Source organism: Parasteatoda tepidariorum, chromosome 2 (genome assembly GCF_982258835.1).
Source record: "Parasteatoda tepidariorum strain Cologne lab strain chromosome 2, Ptep-v5.0, whole genome shotgun sequence".
NCBI classification, from domain to species: domain Eukaryota; kingdom Metazoa; phylum Arthropoda; class Arachnida; order Araneae; family Theridiidae; genus Parasteatoda; species Parasteatoda tepidariorum.
Genome location: NC_141756.1, coordinates 51,554,329 through 51,573,728, shown reverse-complemented (window position 1 = coordinate 51,573,728; position 19,400 = coordinate 51,554,329). Strand labels below are relative to the sequence as shown.

At 27.7% G+C, this 19,400-nt stretch overlaps 1 protein-coding gene across 6 annotated transcripts in view; it reads left to right on the top strand.

Moving 5' to 3' along the window:
- Positions 1-19,259, top strand: part of LOC107453701 (matrix metalloproteinase-21) — a 94,289-nt gene extending 75,030 nt beyond the window's left edge. For all 6 annotated transcript variants that reach the window (XM_016070621.4, XM_071177524.2, XM_016070622.4 and 3 more), the window contains 4 exons: positions 4,655-4,948; positions 8,484-8,726; positions 12,109-12,287; positions 14,168-19,259. In XM_016070621.4, coding sequence (XP_015926107.1) covers positions 4,655-4,948; positions 8,484-8,726; positions 12,109-12,287; positions 14,168-14,452 — 1,001 coding nt within the window. In that variant the 3' untranslated portion in view covers positions 14,453-19,259. The remainder of the gene's footprint in view (positions 1-4,654; positions 4,949-8,483; positions 8,727-12,108; positions 12,288-14,167) is intronic.
- The last annotated feature ends 141 nt before the right edge of the window (positions 19,260-19,400 follow it).

Sequence of the window (19,400 nt, the reverse complement as noted above, 5' to 3'; positions counted from 1 at the left end):
TACACAAATATTAATTACTTCTAAATTCCAATTTCTCTAATATAAATATTAACTACTTAAAAATTCTAATGCTCTAATATAAATGTTAGTTTCTAATAAATTCTAAAGCAAAGAAAGAAAAATAATTCATGAAAATAGAAAAAGCATTATTTCTTATCTCAATTATTGAATGGTTATAAATTCTATTTCTCATATATAAATATTAATTATTCATAAATTCTAAATTAAAAAAAAAGAAATATAATTAATAAGTATAAGAAAAAATGTTATTTCCTATCCACGCTCAAAAACTCCGAATTATCTTCAGCACTTATTAACGTTTCAGTTCAGCAATAACTATGTTACTTCGTGGGCTGCTCCCAATTATCTTTTAAAGACTTTTCTTCCTGTTTCGTAACTTTTAACATTCTTTTTCCATTTTCTGACTCAGAACCAATAATCAGCTAGCGAGAAAGAGTCTTCAACGTGTTCTGTTTACGTTAAAATTCAATGGCACTGCAGAACTCGTTGCTTAAAAAAACGTAAAAGTGCCATCACTTGAAGATGGCTAAGAATTTGAGTGGGCGCCAACTCACCCCTGCACTTCCAGGATTTAGTGAGCTCTAAGCAGAAGAGGTAGATCTGAAGAAGGAAACCTCATATCTGGCTAACATTTAGAGAATATAACTCTAAAGCAGTTATCTTAAAAACAGTATCAAACGATTTAAAAAAATGATTGAAATGTTGAGAAAAAAATTATAATGCAGACAAGTGTTATTTTGTTGTTATAAAAAAAAATATTATAGTAGTAAAATGCATTTTAAGAACGAAATTTCAATTTAAGCAACTTTAACACTTTTCATAAGGGAGTTGTGAGATTATTTCATTTCAAAAAAGTTAAAAAATAAGTCATAATTATCGCTTTACTATGACAAATACTGAAGAAATCCGAATCTGGTATCAAACGAATTTTACTAGCCTCAAATTTTTCGTGATTTTAGTAAAAACGACGTGATTAAAATAAACTTATTTGTTTTTGTTTAATCATATTTTAATTTTTTTCGATTTGTTTAATAAATTTGATCTTTGTTATTGAGAAAAATTCCGCTTTTAACTTCAACAAATTTCAGTCAATTTACAAGATTCTTAAATAGCACCCACAATTTAATTAGTCGAAAATTTAAAATGTTCAATTCTTGAAATATTTCGTTATATTCGAAATATTTCGTTTTGTTGGTATTCCTCCAATTATTTTCATGCAGCATAAAAATGCATTCTTTCGAGGGAGGGTACAAAGTTTTACGAATAATTCACAAAGTTATTGACTCACTTTTTTCTCGTTTTCAGGTCAATTATTATAGATTAAAGCTAACTTTAACTGGTTATTTAAATTAGAAATCTTCTGCTTATTGTTTTATATTTAATTCAATTGAGAAAAATTGGAAATTCTAAAAAAAATTTTAATGCAGTACTGGAAATGAAAAAAAAATTGTAAATTGACCTTTTTTAGGAGAAAAAATAGCAATTTTCCATATTTTAAATGTTTTTAGAACAATAATTTACTAATAGATTAAGAAACAATCAAAAATAAAACATAAATAAGAATTCTAAATGCAATCTAAAGATTTTTGGTGGGGGTTTAATGTTTAGGTGTAAAAAGGACATCGAATTCCTTGGTATGTAAAAGTATACATCACGACTAACCTACACTTAAAGTGAATATTGGGAAGCTTAAAATTGACCCTTGAATTCCAATTGAAAATATTGAGAAAGAAAAAATAAATTTTATTGAATTCATCTGCAAACTTAGCATTTGTCTAAGAGAGTTGGCCATCAGACTTCACAAAAAGATAAAGAAAAGTTTAAAATGAAATTAAGTAATTTTACTTTGTGCAGTAGTTTTTTTTTTTTTTTTTTAATCAATACGTATTAATTCTATTTAAAATTAAGTATGTTTCTCTGAGGCTTGGTCGTAATATTAAACAATGATTTTTTACGAATAATATGTTATTTTTATAACTGCTGTTAGTTTGCCACTGTCACTCATGACTGTTAGTCAAGTTTGGCGTATCTAAAGCCAGCGCTGCCTACGCTTATTTTGAAAATGGTGCAAGACGTCAAAACGGAAAAAAGTCACAGTTTTGTGAAAACGAAGAGCATTTGAGGTCTAATTTTTCAATATCTAAAAACTTATTCCAATGCTGCATTATTAGGGCTCATAAAAATTTGCAAATACTAAGAATAAAGCAGTGATTTCGATAATTTTCATCCAGGTGGAAAAATGTAACTAAAATGGCGACTTTTAAAAAATTTTTAATAATTTTTGAAATATTTTAGTTATTTGTCTGTTCTGAAGCCCAGATAATTCTTCATGGCAAGATTATATTCATAAAGTTTAAAATCATCGCATTGCTTCAAGTGTAAAGTACTTAAACTATGACTTTATTTTCCTTGGCGACACAGTTTCGAAAAACAGCGTTAAGAAAAAAATATACGAAGTTGATGATTTAAGTAATTGAGACGCGTGTTGACATGAATTTCATGTTGAGTCGTAATGGACGTAAAACAAATCTCCTGCTTAGAATTTTAATGATTTCTGAAATCAAAAAGTTCTTTGTAATTTATTCATGTAGAAGCCCATGCTTCCTGGCCAAAATTCTTAAGGATTCTTTTTTTATTTTATTTTTTTTAAAATTGCTAAACACAACGATATTCATGGATAGTAGTGCATCAATAGACATAATTGCCATCATCAGAAAATGGTTTAAGGTCCGATAAATATTTGAAATGCACAAATCAAACTCATAATTTAATACATAGACTAAGTAAAATATTTTGGGCATTTTAGTTCATCAAGTATTTTAGCAAAATGAATAATTGTGCATCAATTTGCGTCTTTGTATTTGTATTGGAGTTAGAAAGTAAACTTTCATAGTTTTTGGAAATAAAATTATTTCAAAATTGTCTGCGCCGAGGTTGCAATTTTGGCAGAAACTTGCAACTTTGAAACTTTTTTAAAAGAATATATTTAATTATAACTTCTATTATTTTAAAAAAAAATCCCTTCTCCAAAAAGTAATTAAGGCGACATCGCGAAATTTAAAAAAAAAAAAAATTTTCAAAGAAGCCCTAACTTCTTTTTTTTTTTTTTAAATATATACTTTTTTCAATACTTTTCATGATACAAATAACGTCAATGAAAAGTATTTACAAAGGCGACAGTGTAAAATTTTTAATATATTTTATTCATAAAAGCCCTAGTTTTTTTTTTTTTTTTTTTTTTTTTTTTTTTTTTTTTTTTAAATACTTATCATTATACTTTTCACGATTTTAAAAACAATCTCTTCCACGAAAAGTATTTACAAAGGTGACACCACCGTGAAATTTTTCATAATTTTTTATTTCATAAAAAAAACCCCGAATTTCATTTAAATATTTTTTATTATAACTTTCATGATTTGAAAAAAAAAAAATCTCTTCCACGAAAAGTATTTACGAAGGAGACATCGTGAATGACTACGATAAGAGTAAATATTTTCGTCTTAAGTGTTCTACGTACGGAGACAAAAAAAAATGGAATCAATCTTCAGCAAACTGGTACTAGAAGAGCTTTAAGTGGTTGACAGTTTTAGGTTACTTTAGGGTAACTCTGCCAGACGGCGCTTCCTTTGTTGTCCTATTGTTGCCACGCGTGTGATTGAGGCGGAAATCTTTGAATAAACAAATCCCAAAAATTCTCGATAACTTGGGTAAACATGCATTTCTTTTTCTAAATTCTTGAGGATTATTGAAAGTGACACTAATTTCTTTTCAGCTTTCTTTCTTCATTGTTCGGAAGTAATAAAGAAACTTTCAATCTTCAAATATTGCAGTTTATTTAATTTGGTTCAACGCTTTTTATAATTTCTTTCATTATAGTATTATTTTCATTCAGAAATAAACTGTTTCTTAATTTATCTAAATGTTAGCCAAATTGGATTAAAAATATTTTTTTTTTATTTACATTTCGATTAATGGTAACAAGTTTTTGAAAATAACTTTACTACTGAACTTCTTCATATTGTTTCCATTAGTGTTATTTTGTACACTATTTATAATATATCTATATTTCATACCTCCATTTAAGGCTAAAAAATGCTTGATCCTATTACTAGTTGTCCCCAAAATGACCAAATGACCTACGATTTAAAAAATCTATTACAAATCAAGAATCATATAATGAACTGCGTTTGTCTCAGGAAACCAGGGATATACTCTCCCAAAGTTTCAAAATTAGTAGCAAAGTTCATCAACAGATGGTGCTCTTAACTATGAAACAATGTGTTTTTTCTGCATGTTAGGATCTCAGCTGAAGTATTTGCACTTTCGTCTCTGTTAGCTCCAGCCTTATACTTAGCCTTGTTGCAAATGGTAGTTATTTTTTAATTTTTCGAAGTGAGCAGCGTAATTTGTAACTAACTTTAGATGTAAAGGAGAATTGATTATCCAGTTCCCTCAAACGATGGCATCAAATCTAACACTTCGAAATTTTAAAATTTTTATTAAGTGATATTTCGAGTCGCCGGTCATTCCTACGGCGAACATTAAAAACACAAATGATTTAATACATATTAATATTTTCAAACTTCATTTTTATTACGCACCTGTATTTAATCTTTTATTCTTTATTTGGCAGGTGAACATCTGAACTGCCCAAATCACTTTGATGGATTTGGTGGACAGCTATCTCACGCTATTAAAATGGCCGCAAATGCTGAAATCCATGTCGACGACGACGAATTCTTAACAGTAGGATCAGATCAGGGAACTAATTTAGTCAAAGTAGCTGTGCATGAAGTAGGACATGCCCTAGGTTTATTTCACACATCCAGAAATTACTCCATTATGTATGCAATCTATTCTCAAGTTATACCTAATAATAATTTTGAACTTGGTTGGGAAGATAGAAAACTAGTACAAGATATTTATGGTGCGTATACATTTTGAGTTACATTCTACTAATACTACTTCCCTATTAATACCAATAAAAAAGGCACCCTAGGATCTTATGGACAATCATATTGATTTTATATTTACTCTCATACATTCTTGCTTATAATAATTATGTACAAAAAAATTAATTTGTATTTAATTCTATATTTTACAAAAACTTATATTTTAATGAAAATATTTTATACACTTAGAAAAGAAGTATGGTCAAAAGTATCAGAAAATGAAAAAAATTTACCGTGTTTCTTGTTCTATGGGAACACCAAAAAGTTGGGTAATTTTTAGAGAAGCGCTTTGGTAATGATTTTGGCTGTAATTATGCCAATTATCTTTTCTCAGAGTTAAAGATCAAGAATTCTTACCTATTTAGAAATAAAATATTTTCGGTGCACTTGATTTAGTGTATTTGAATAATGATCTGGTTACCTATGTTATTAAATCAAGATGGTAAATATAACCAATCCAAAATACACAAAATTATTTTCTCTCTGTTCCATTCATTTGCAGGGTGTGGCGAAAAAGATCCGGACAGACTGTTTTTGAAGTAATATTAAAACAATTTTTAGTATAATTTTATTAAAAATAAATTACAACCACAAAATATTACCAATAATAGTAATAGTAGTAGGTGTACGCCAATAAATAAATATAATTGGTCACCTTTAGCAGAGACGCAAACGCTTATTCAAATTTTTAACAATGCGCCGAAGCTACAAAGAGTTTTGTACAGTGGGCAAAAAATAAATAAACAGATCGCCTTAAATAACTTGATTTAATGATCGGATCTTCCCAATCTAGGACTCAATCTTAATGGTTTGAGGGGATAACCTCAAATACGCTAATTAGTTAGCTAGTGATGGTACGCTAATTAGGTAATTAGTATTTCTGAAAATTTATGATAAAGATCTACGTGATTTCTAATTTTCTAATGATTTGAAAATTATTTCTTTAATGATTGATTAATTAGAAAAAAAATTAAGAAGCCTTTTTGTTTGCAAATGAACTTAACTGAAGAGAAACTAACAAAACTAACTAAAGAGTGAGAAACGGAGCAGGAAAAAGCTATGCATGAAAAAATGCATCTAATAATCGTTGTTTAATTTTCTCAAATGATTTTATAATTGTTAATTTTTCTCTGCCTGCCAGGATCTTTCGAAACATGTAAAATTCAAGGCCGTTGGAAGTTGGAATCGGAGAAATATAGCACGGAAAGATTTCAAAATTTCAAGGATGATTCCACATATGACGCACGAAATTAACTGGCGTATTTGTCAAAAAAATATTTTGTAAACATGCTTCTACATTTGTAATTCCAAACGTGAATTCATAAAAATAATTTTGTTTATATTCATTAAATACCCTGTGTAAAATTATAATTTATGCTTAGCCATTTTACGTCAAATCACCCCCAACGAATTTTTCTGACAAATTATACTAATAAAATTCTGCAATTAAATAGAATATTACACATTATACCAATACCATTCTGCAATTGAACAGTTTGCTATTAAGATAGTTCAGTGTTATACCTTCGCCAATTTTTAATTTTAAATATTTTTTTTAAATCAGTTTTATCTAATCCGAGTTTCGTGTGTTTAAAAGGCAAATTTTTAAAAATCTAAACACAGGCATAAATACAGCATTTAATTATCTCTATTATCTTAAAGTAACCTCATAATATTATTGCTTTAATTTTTTTGATAAAACCCACACAAATTGTTACATTTTTAAAGTATTATTTTTCTAATCTAATAAAGCAAAAGTCTTTATTTCTTACAATATTATAATATTTTTTTTTGGAAAAAACATAATGCTGTCGATTCTCTGTCCTGAAAATGTGCTAAGAAGGGGGAAACTTTATGAGTACATCGTTTTTACATAAATTTATTACAAATATTGTGATAGCAAGGAAAAAAAATCTGAATGTTTTTGAAACTAAGAGCATAAATTATTAACATTTTTCGGAATGACCTATATTTTAACTTTGTAAAACACATTCATCTTCTAAGTGTATTTACTACGTTTAATGCTTTTAAATATCAGGTGTATTCAAAATTATTTTATACAGCATAAAATTAAAAATTTCATTACACACTAAAAAATATCTTGTTTAAATTATTATCAAAAATCTTAGAGTACGCTAAAATTACGGTATAAAGTGCCTGAGTGCAGCATCAGTAAAATTCATATAAAGTTTATACTATAATTTTTATAGCTATATTTATTTAATTACATTGATTCAGTAATTTTACAGTAAATATTACTGTAAAAATTAATGTAAAAATTACGGTATATCAGAATTTTTGTTTCGTGAAATTTTACGGTAGAAAGTACCGGCACTCAGGGTGTCAATTTTTTACAGTAATTTGATTCGCAATTCCTTACAGTGTTGATGAGAAATTGTGTATTTTGTTGTTAAATTTTCAGAAGTGACCAAAAAAAAATAGTTTTCAGAATTCTATAAAATAATATATCGATTTTAAAAAGCCAGCATGCATTTGATATAAAATATCGCTTAAAAGATTTTTAAAAAATGTTTGTAAGTTCGTTGCATAAACACGTTATCTTTCTGCAGTAACTACATGACAAATGTATAAAAAATTGTCTCAAAGATTTAATTAGAGTTGTTTAATTATTCAAAATTCTTTGTAAAGTATTTTACACTTTAAAGTATCGTTCATCCTCATTTTTAGTAACATTTTCTTTAAATCGTTCATTAATTACTTGTGACAGATTGTAAGATGATATCTAAACTGTTATTTTTTCATAGAATTTCAAAATTAACCCAATAATATTTTTTCCTCCAGCACTGTAAAAAATTCCGGATTAAATTACTGTATAAAGTGGAAGCATTATCCCTGAAATTATCCCTAAAATCCATAACCTATATCCTAATACCCCTGGAATTATTAATAAAATCCCATTTTAGAAGCATTATCCCTAAAATCCATTTTTCTATAAAATCCATTTTTACCATGATTTTTTCTGTAATATTTATTTATTTCTAATGATTGAATGGTTTTACGATCAATGGTTACTGTAAAAATTGCGGTTCATCAGATTTTTTTTTATTCCGCAACATGTTTCCAACAAAATGGATTTTACGGTAAAATGTCCCTACTCCTTGAATGCCAGCATTTTTTACCGTATTATTTTACATTGTGGTGCAATATCTAAACAGAATTTTTTTTATTACATGGCATAACTTTTTTTTTAGAGGGATTGAATTATTTTACGGCAATTATTACTGTAAAAATTACGGTACATTAGATTTTTGTTCCATAACATGTTCCGGTAAAAATGGATGTTACGATTAAAAGCACTGTAATAGATTTTACGGTAAATGGTACTTCTTACCGTAATTTTTTACAGTATGGCATAATATTTATGTAGTTATTTTTTTATATCTTAGTATAGTTTCAATAAAGATTTTTTTTATTACTTGGCAAACTTTAAAAAAATCAATGAATAACAATATCAAGAAAATAATTATTACCATCTTCTTCTTTATTTAGGTATTTGTAAAGTTCGCTTCAATACGGTTTTCGATTGGGTCAGACGAAGGCCAGATGGACAACTGATCTACAATACATATTTTTTCCGTGAAAACCGTTATTGGATGTATGAAAACAGATACAATAGGACGAGGTACGGTGATCCACTGAACATTTTACCCGAATGGAAGGGTATTCCGGATAATATTGACGGTTATGCCCATGTTTGGACATATACAGAAGATTCGGCTTATTTTTTTAAAGGTAACTTGTTTTTAAAAATGTTTGCCAAATCTTTAAAAACTTATCTGTATTTATTAGAGCTTAAAATGTGAAGTAATTAAGTTCAAACTTTATCACATTACACTGTTAGAATTTTCATTCTAAAATTAAGGTAAAATAACCGGCATCAGTCCGGTCATTCAATTAATCGTAAAGTTGGCGGTAAAGAAAATTTTTTACTTTTACGGTTTTGAAACTGTTTGCAACTAAGATTCCATAAACCATAAATACAAAACTATACTGTTTTTTCAGTCATTTGCAACTAGCATGTTTTCAAAACTATGAAGGAAAAAAAATTTTTTACTGGATATTTGACTGGGCTTTTTGTTAGGTAATGGGCATTGGAGTTCAGTTGTATTTGAGTTGTGTTTTATCAAATGAACCGTAGAATGTGGTTTAGTTAATTGATCTGATTGTTTCCCCTACTGTAAAAAAAGGGAAATGTAGGGAACCGATTATCCAGAACGATCGGGACCATCGCTATTCCGGATAACAGATTTTTTCGGTTTTCTGAATCGCTACAAAAAGCCGTTTTTTTTATTGTTGAACCCAACTAAAAAAAAGAAATATTTGGAAATAATCTTAAAAAGAAAAAAAAACTATGAAGCAATACACTAATGATTATTTCCAAAATGATGGTAAGGTAAACATCTTTTAAGAAAGAAAGAAAAATCCTAGAATCTTATGAGGAAAAAAACATTTTTTTTTTTTTTAAATGACTGGAAAATTTATCGAATTTCATTCCGGTTTTTTGGTTTTCCGGTTTTCTGATTCCTGGATAACGGGTTCTGTACTACTAGACTTTTTTTGTGTGTTAAGCAGCTTTATGGTGCTACCATCTATGCGTGAATGAGAGTATCCTATTCTAAGAGTCCTAAGTCAGAATTTGGGTGTGCAACACACTGGATACTCTACATGTGTTGATGGGAATAGATATATTGTGGTGCCTACGATCGACATTCAACACCTACTTCTGGTGGTCATGAGATTGACAAATCAGCCCTTTCGGCTATAAAGTGTTCCCCAGCTGCAAGAAACTAAGTGACTTCCATGGGTGGGCCTAACTGGTATGATAAAATTATGGTGGTTTAACCGTATTTGGTGAAAGCAGTTATTAAACAGTTTTTCTAACAATTAGCAGCTTGAATACCAGCTCATTTATGGTTATTCGTCTGCTTTGTTTGAACATGGTAAAAAAAACAATGAAATAATTTGTTATTTAATTATTTTTTCCAAGAAATTTCTAACAGTGTACTATGCACATCAATTATCTTATAATGTTGTGAAAATTGTGGGGAAAAAATCGAATATAAATCAAGACTTTTTTTATATCAATCATTATTAGATATCATGAACAGGAGGACCCTTTAATGCCGGTTTGAAGTATTTTTCTATGGATTGGGACCACTTGTTGAGATGATAACTGTTATTTCATGTTTATTTTAACATTCTGCATGATCTTGTCTTTAGCCAACATCTTCATAATGGGTATTCTATTGATAACTCTTTTACTCAAGATGACAAAGGCAAAGTTGAACGACCTTGAAAAATATGTGGACGCTCACACCCTTTAGCTCGATTGGCCTGCAAAATCCCCGGATTTGAAGTCCATAAAAATTATTAAGGACGCTTTGGAACAACGGAGAAAACACCGAATTCGAAACTCAAATTCGGTGGATTTGAGCGATCAAATCCTCTGAGAGGGGCGTAAACCAGATGTGATGTTCTTGTAACACCTTGTAAATTCGGTTTCTTTCAGAATTTAAGTAATTGTCATGCTCGGAAACTGAGTTACATGATATTAAATTATGATTCTTATGCGTTTTTTCGGGGTGACTAATTTTTTGTCCGGTTATCTTATTTTGAATGTTTATTACGAAATATTTCATTGCATTAAAAATGCAGTTGACTAAGGATTTTTTGGTTAAATCGCTTACTGAAATATCTTAAGTATATGTGAAATAATTAATAAAATGTTATTATAGAATGAAATTTTAAAATAACTGCTATTAAAACTACATGAATTTTTTATTTGTCTATTTGCCAAAAAAAAGGAGCCTTATGCAATTTATTTTTTTTTACATCAGCTGACGCAAAGATGTTAAAAATATTGGAAGGAATTTTAAAATTTTCAGTTTTTAACAGGAAAGTGGCCCGTGAAAAATAACAAGGCCAATCAAAATTTAAAGAAATATTACCAATAAAAATTATATAAAGTCTGGATATTAAAATCAAAGAATAAACGTTCTGTTTACGTTCTGAATAATTTTGTTATACCGAATAAACAAGTATTTAATATTATCATAAATATTGTATTCTATTGCAGTCACATTTCTTTTGCAGTTTTATAGACCTTTTTTATAAAACTTTTATAGACTGCATCAAATTAACTCTGATTTATCTACTGAATTTGAGGCGAAGAATATGCCCAAAAAATATTATTTATATGAAAATTTAATTTATATTATCTTTCTACAGATTCAATTGAATAAAAAATATGCGATTATTCTTTTCCGAATTTATACAAATTAAGAAAAAGTTTGTTTTCAAATTCGACAGATGTCGCCACCAGAATTTCTCTTCAGAATGTTTTCTAACAAATTCTTTCACTAAAAACACAATTCTTTCGCATATTTTTTAGTATGAGTAATTTAAAAACTTTTGTCAATAATGAAACAGTATAATTTATATATTAAATATGCAGATTTTTGTGCTTATAAAGTTCAATCCATAGTATTTTGGATAAAATCAATTATTATAAATGCACTTATTTTTCAGTATACATGCATTAGGTATTTAGCTCAATTGCAAAATAAGATTGAATAATAATTTGTTTTAAATAATGTATTGAATAATAAGTTGTTTTTTGAACACGTTTTTCATGTCTATAGAATACAATAAAAAGTAATGTGGATTAATTCAATTATTGTACTGGTTTAACTTATTTTACTGTACTTATTTTACTTGTTTTACTGTACTTGTTTAACTAATATAATACAATATTGCTCACAAGCTGTCGAATATAAATAAATGTGAGATAAATTTTTAAAATATTCATCTCGAGTTTAATTGTGTGGCATTGAGATGACTGTTAACTATTTTATGTGATTTGAAAAATAAATGAATGAAATGAAAGAATAAAAATGTCTTACTTTAATACGGATGGATTCTTTTTAGACAATAATGAGAACACTACATTAAAAGCTTTCCTAATACGTAATTTCAAAGTTCGGCCAAATGAAAGCAGACTGTATTTTTTATAGAACAGATTTGCGTTAAAATATATGCATATATTTTTTATATCATCGATAATTAAGTCTAAATTTCAGAAATTTATCTGTATATCGTGTGATTTGTTTTGTAGGTCATAAATTCTGGATATACAACAGTGCTGAAGACAAAGTAGCGAGTGGTTATCCAAAGAACATATCATCTGAGTTCAGGGCGATTAAGGGGAGTTCATTTCCCAACATACCTGGAAACTTGGACAGCATATTTTTTGATAAAAGAGATGGAAATCTGTATTTCTTTAAAGGTCATACGGTAAGATGCACCATATTTCCTTTCTTTCCTAAATTTATGTTCAATGAAGAAAAAATTTTACACTCAGAATTCTTTTTTCTATTTTTTTAATTAAAAAAACACTTTTTTTATTTTACATTTCAATTCATGTTTAGGATTTTGTTTTATATTATAACCGGCGTTGAACAGCCTACCAACTTCTGAGCTTACGATTATCAATTTTCAACTCCACTACCTTGTAATCTTGAACCTAACCCAGAAGACAAGGGAACTACTGAATCAAGCATTAGAGCAAACTAGCCTACGTGGTGAACTTTCTGCTGGAACTGACCTGAATTTGATTGCAATCACGAAAACATCCCATGTTTAGCCCAACGGCAAAGGGATTTTAATCCATGATCCGTCTGTCACTGAGAATATTTAACGTGAGTACAGTGGCCTGTGAAAGCCAGGAGCAGAATTCGTATCAACCAGCCACCGCTGCGTCGATTCGAAAGTCGGTCACGTTATTGGGATGTGAACTCTCTATCCCCTAAGCCACAGCGACTCAAATTTCAAGGTTTATTTTTAGATTTATTTATTCAAGTTTTAAGACATCTAAGAATATACTACCATATTCAAACCTTCATTTTACCTGAATCTAAAATATTTAATTCGAATTGTTTACACGTTGAACAATCATGACAAGTGGTTGTTCAACAATCCAAAGGAGGATCCTTTTATTCAACAGTTTTGTGTAGTATTTTTAAGAAAAAATAAATATTATGCCTCACTCTAATGATTTAAAGCTTTGTTATCTGAGCTAAAAAAAAAATTATTAATAATTTGTAGATTCTGTTTGGAAAAATCGTTCAAAACGTCTGGATAAGATTATATTGTGCAAGAAATTCCTATACTTAATTAATATTTAATTTCGGTTATAAATATTCATTGATGTTATTTATTATTTTGAACCAAATATCTAATTGATAATAACCAAATATAAAATGATACTTAAACATACGTAGTGGGCGGCCATACCTGTCAATACTTTTACTTGCACTTGTTTAGTTTTTAAATTTACTACTTTTACTGGAATAAAAGCTAATTTTTTTTCCGAAAAATTTTTTTTTATGTATTTTAATGAGAATGTTGTAAGAAAGCATTACTTTTTTACTAAAATATTTTCTCAAGATAGAAAAAAAATAGGTTTTTCTCAGAAAATTTTCATGTTAAATTATTATTTTGTAGTTTCTAAATTTACTGATTTTAACACTTAATAAAATACTATTATAGCTTACTTACATGACTCAATTTATAAACTTCAATGACTTGATTTATAAGCTTTTGCAATTAAATGCTGTCAAATTGAAATGCGTTATTGTTTCTATAAAGTTCTTTATAAGCACAAAAAGAAAAAAGTTTGCTAAATAGAAGAAATACAAATCTTAATAAAAGAATAGCTAAATAGAAGAATTAGATGTGCTAAATAGAAGAAACAAAAGTTCCCTGACTACCGGTTAGCAGTCATAGAATGTTAGCTTCGTGGTAACGTGTAACAATAATATTAGTGTAACGTGGTAACACTAATATTATTGTGATCCTGTAAACTAATTAATCATGTAAAACACCAATAATAATCCTGTAAACTTAAATATAAACTGAACTAAATTCAGTGGAATGGCAGCCTATGGAGGACCAAAACCTACTTTGTCCATGCCAGTTTTCTTGACCTTTAGGTTTGATGATCAACTTTTGACTAACTACGATGTTCACGTTCGCGAATCGAATCTATATGATTTTTAATTCGTGTAGGCAATATTTTAAGCACCCAAATCAGACACCAGAATTTACAATTTCACTTCTTAGGTATTTAACCATTTTTGGAGGACTTAAACGATGCTTCTTTTTCTATTTCATAGGTATATGCTTACGATGTGAACAAAGGAAGAGAAGGCTGTTGCTTACCAGGTTATCCAAAGCATATCCATCAAGAGTTTCCAAGTGTCAACAAAGATTCAGCTTTACCATCTCATCTAGATGCCGTCTATTACTCTTACACGGACAGATCGATGTATTTCTTTAAGGGAACTCATTACTGGCATAACATCGCTTTCAATCCATTGGATAGAAGGAGAACAAACAAAGTAAAAGGTCCGTGGTTGATATCCTCTAAATGGTATGATATATGTGATGTTCAAGTGTAGTTGATCTGAGAGAGTATGGTTTGGGATAATATTTTCCAGTTTATATTTGATGTATATCACTTTAGGATGAAATATAGTTGTTTTCAATGTGATATTTACAAAAATATGATAACTGATTGTAATTTTTGCTTATACCATGCAGTTATACCGGTAGCAGAATTTGCAGGGTGAATCTGCTGAATTATCTTCATGAATCTAAATTTGTTTGCATTGCAAAAAATTCTGGATCAAGTACCAGCTCTTTGGGTGTCGGTACTCTTTATCGCAAAATCTATTCTTATTGTAAAATTTTACGGAACAAAGAATCTGATGTACCGTAATTTTTAAAGTAGTATTTAACATAAAATCTCTGAATCACTGTAATTAAATAAAGATTACTGTAAAAATTATGGTATAAAATTTTGCGGTAAAAAGGAATTTTACGGTAAAATGGATTTTAGGGATCATGCATTCAGGATACCAGTACTTTTTATCGTAAATTGATGAGGAATTTTTCACAGTTTTCGACCTCGACGACAAAGAGTATTTCGTAAAAATTCACCTTAATCTAACATACTTGTAGCAAAATTTGAAAATATAAGGCCCTTATACATAAAATCTTTATTGTTTAAATTAAAGTTTAATTTTATGATATTAAAAAAAATTTATTTAATTCCTATACAGTGAAGCTTGTAATCAAATAACAGAAGAAAAAAAAATTTCTTCTTTCATAGCGGTGTTTTCTCAATTCGGCTCTTTAATTTTTTATTAAGAATAAGTCTTTAAAAGGAGTCTTAGTTATCTTCCAATTTGCTGGTTTGCTTTTAAGAAAGAAAAAGAAAGCTAAGATGAAAAATAATCTGAGAGCCTTCTGCTATGCTAATAGGTTTCTGCTACCGGTGCAGTTATTAGTTTCCATATTTGATATTTTCTAAATGAGCTACAATAGTGCATGATTTTGAAGGAAGGTAAAAGATGTTATTTCTGTTTCTTCATTTCTGTTCTCATAAAGATCTTGCTCATTTATTTATGAATATTTATCAAGTTCCCCAAAGAAGAATATAAGTAATGTTTCAGACAATAATCTTCCTTTAAGTTATTTTCAAGAAATTACATGTTGCAATGACGCTAAAAAGCGAGGCAGTACGGTCAATACTGTCTGCAGAGCTAATGAGTTATAATATCAACGGAAGCACGTAAATAGATTCTTTTTACGAAACTGTAATTAGAATCCATTTTCAGTTGATTTCAATACTAAAAAGAAAAATCAAACCCGGTCACTTTGAGTACGAATACGAGCCTAAATTCAGACTGGCTCTGTGTGATTCTTAAGCATATCAATCCTTCTTGCACAGATTTTATTACGAAAATATTACTTATCAGTCTACTTCAATTGTCTTCAGCGTGTCTTTTGACACCAAAATTCAGCTTATTACAAATGGCTTAATTTCAAGTAAATGCATTGAAGGGATTTTTCGTGAATTTTTGTGTATTCTTAAGTTCGCAGCATTTTTTTATTTTTTTTTTTTATTGAAATACAAAACAGGTCAATACCAGACGATAAATGAAGGCAAGAAACAAACTCAGAAGAAATAAAGTACACGATTCAGTTCAGAATTGGAATCTCTAGTTCCATATTAGTAACTGCAGAATTGAATTTAAATGTTATAATAAAAATAAAGAAAACAGGAGGGGAAAAAAGTGGAACTCAAAATGTTAGCCGAAGTGCAAATATAAAATTCACCCTTTTTATTTTATAATGCCTATTTATTTAACCTTTTTATTTTACATAAGATTTACGTTACCAGTATTTTGATTTTTTTTATCCTACGTTTATAAAATGTTTCGATAATATTATAATTTTATGAATTCTAACTTAATATCAAATTAATTATTCTTTAAGTGAAAAAACAGCAGTTATCAACACATATAGGATACATAGATATTATGCATAGATACCTTTTGTATGCTTTCAGAATTAAAATGCTTACTCCATAACGCAATGTGTCAATAAAAACGTTGGTGTTCTGTCTTCAAATCATGAAAGCCTAAAAGAGTTATTTAATTTTAGAATGTAGCTCGGTGACTGTTGTAAACTCAGAAAAAAAGTCCTATTCAATCAAGATTAGAGACAAGAAAACTTATGGATACATGAGCTTCTCAGGGGCTCAAATTTGAGGGAGACGAGATTAAATTAAACTGTCATAATAGTATTCTAACTTTCACATATAAGAAACTTCTATTAATAAATAATAAATTTTTTAGTAATAAATTTCTAAAATGTGTTAAATACTTGCAAAAATTATTGGTTTAAAATATTGATTTGAATTTATAGAGATTTCTAATTATTGGGGGGGATATATAAACTCTTCACGCCCTGAAAAATATTTTAATTATATTTTGGAAATAATAAATGTATTTAAATTATTATTTGTTTAAATAAGACTAATTTGGTTTTAGCTGCTTTTAGCGCTTTTCCATTTTGACTTATTATTTTTTCTTAATTTCCTTTTTTCTTAATTTGCTTAATTAAATTTCATACTTTGATTGTATTTAAATGCTGCTATTTTATTTTTAATTCAGTGGTTCAGGGAAGAAAATCGTGGTTTGTAAATAAATGTTTACAAATCACGTCACTTCTACGTTGATTAATAGTTAAAAATCATTGTTTATGGTTTGTGGAAATACAAAAATAAGAAAAGAATTTTTATAGAAATGTTGAGAATATCCCAGAAATGTGTTTTGTGTCTTTATCGTTAATGTTTTTTTTAATTTAATAAATATTTAGTTAAAAGGTTTTTATGGAATTGCTAAAGCGTTCTTCAATGAATGTCTAGATAGAAGTTTCAAAATAATTCAGTATTAGGAAAAGAAAGACGCAAAAAACATAAAAATTGCAAAACATCTTAAATGCTTTTGAAAAAAATACATTTACTAAATGCGCAGTAATTTTTGATTATTTATAGGTTGAATAAATCTAGCTTTGACAATTCAAATTGAAATATTTCAGTTCAAAGCAATTAATACAGAATGTGAAATTCGAACTGAAAATGTTAATAAACTTTTAAAAGCAATTTAGTAAAGCTTATATAATAGATTTTAATAATTTATTTTTATCAATTTGTTTGTTTTTTTTTGTTTTATTTTAAGCAGTTTATTTTTTTTAATTAAACTACATAATTGTCTAACGATACAGATGCAATAAATGATTAATGTATACTTCAATTTAAAAATATATATATATTAAACATTTTGCTAATATTTTTTCCAAAAAAGAGAAGAAACAAAAAATAAAATTACAAAAATTAAAAAAATAAAAGAAAGAAAGAAAGTAAGAAAAAAAAACAGTGTTGCTGAAATAAAAATTTTGTAGTGCTGCCATCTAAAATGATCTTATAACACTAAAAGAAAACTTGTCTTTGATAAGAGTAATTGGATATATAAAAGTAAAACACTGTGTAAGAGGAGAAAAAAAATTGCTTGTTACTATGCATATTAACCAGTTGTGAGTAGTATAAATAAAAATCTAATGAACAAGTTAGTGATTTACAAAAACCTTTTATTTTATCATTTGAAGTATCTCTTTACGTTTAGTAAATTACTTCAATTATAAAATTCAAAAAAAAGAAAAAATACCTGCTAATTATAACTCATATATCAGTTCTTGTCATTAAAAAAATAAGTAAATTCAAATATGAGCATATAATTGAATACATATTAAAATTAAAACTTTATAAAATTATGCATTTTAATAATAATATGAAGTGATTTGTTGTCGCAAAAAAATAAACTTTATAAATACATAAATTTTTTATCTATTATTTGCGTAGTTGATATTTATTTTTTCTGTTTTATTGGTATTATTGCATGAATATTTAAATTCAACTTTAAAAATAACTTAAATTTGAGCAATAATAACTTAAACTTGAGCAATAGCAAATAATTTAAATTTTAAAATTTAATTTTAGTACAAATTGGTTTTGATTGCTGAATATATATATAGTTGTTAAACTCAAAGAAACATTGCTACTGGCCATTTATTCGCTATTAAAAAAAGGTTTAAAAAGATAATTAAAGAAAGATTGTTTTTTGAAATCAATTTCAGCGTTTTCATGAAAATTTTCTGAACCTTTTACGTAATGAAAGCATATTTTGTAAAACTAAACACATTGAAAAGTTTAAATTTTTGCTGTGATTTATCTGAAGAAAATAAAATCGGAGAGTGCCAATTTATGATACGTATGTTATATCTTATTTATTTAAATGAACGCAGTCCTCAATTTGGACGAAGTTTTCAATGTGATGGTGATGTTCATCTATGTACGTATTTGTAAAATGTGATCTTGTACATTGTTTTTGAAATGTGAAACAATTGTACATTGTTTTTGTTCTGACGATACCTTATTTGGTTGAATATGTTGCATTTTTATTTTTAATATCTGTATGTATTTGTATAGATTATTCATTCTTTGAAAGTGTATATACATTTCTCTATAACTAGAATCGCATTTCTTTTTTTAAATGTTGTGATTGTGTTGCTGCAATAAATTTATTCTCAAATTTAATTGTAATGTTTTATTATGTTTTAAATACTTGTAATATATTTTTGTTTTTTATTCTTGCTTTAATGCTTTATAGAATATTTTAATTTCTAAATGTTTAAAATTCACTTATTATCTGATATGTTTCAGATATTTTAGGCAGTTTATTTTTGCTTCGGCAATAACTGTTGATGCCTTTAATTCATTATCTGTACAAAAATATTTTCCAGTTTATTCCTTCTTTGTTTCATATATGCCAGTGTGTAAAATTAAAATTCTAAACTATGCACCCTGTCTCATTTTTCTTTGGGCTTTAAATACATAAATCGATATTATTTATAAAACAACAAATGCCATATTTTGAAAAAATTTACATACTTTATTTTGAATAATGTTTCCTTTATTAGTTATCCACTTGATTTAATAGA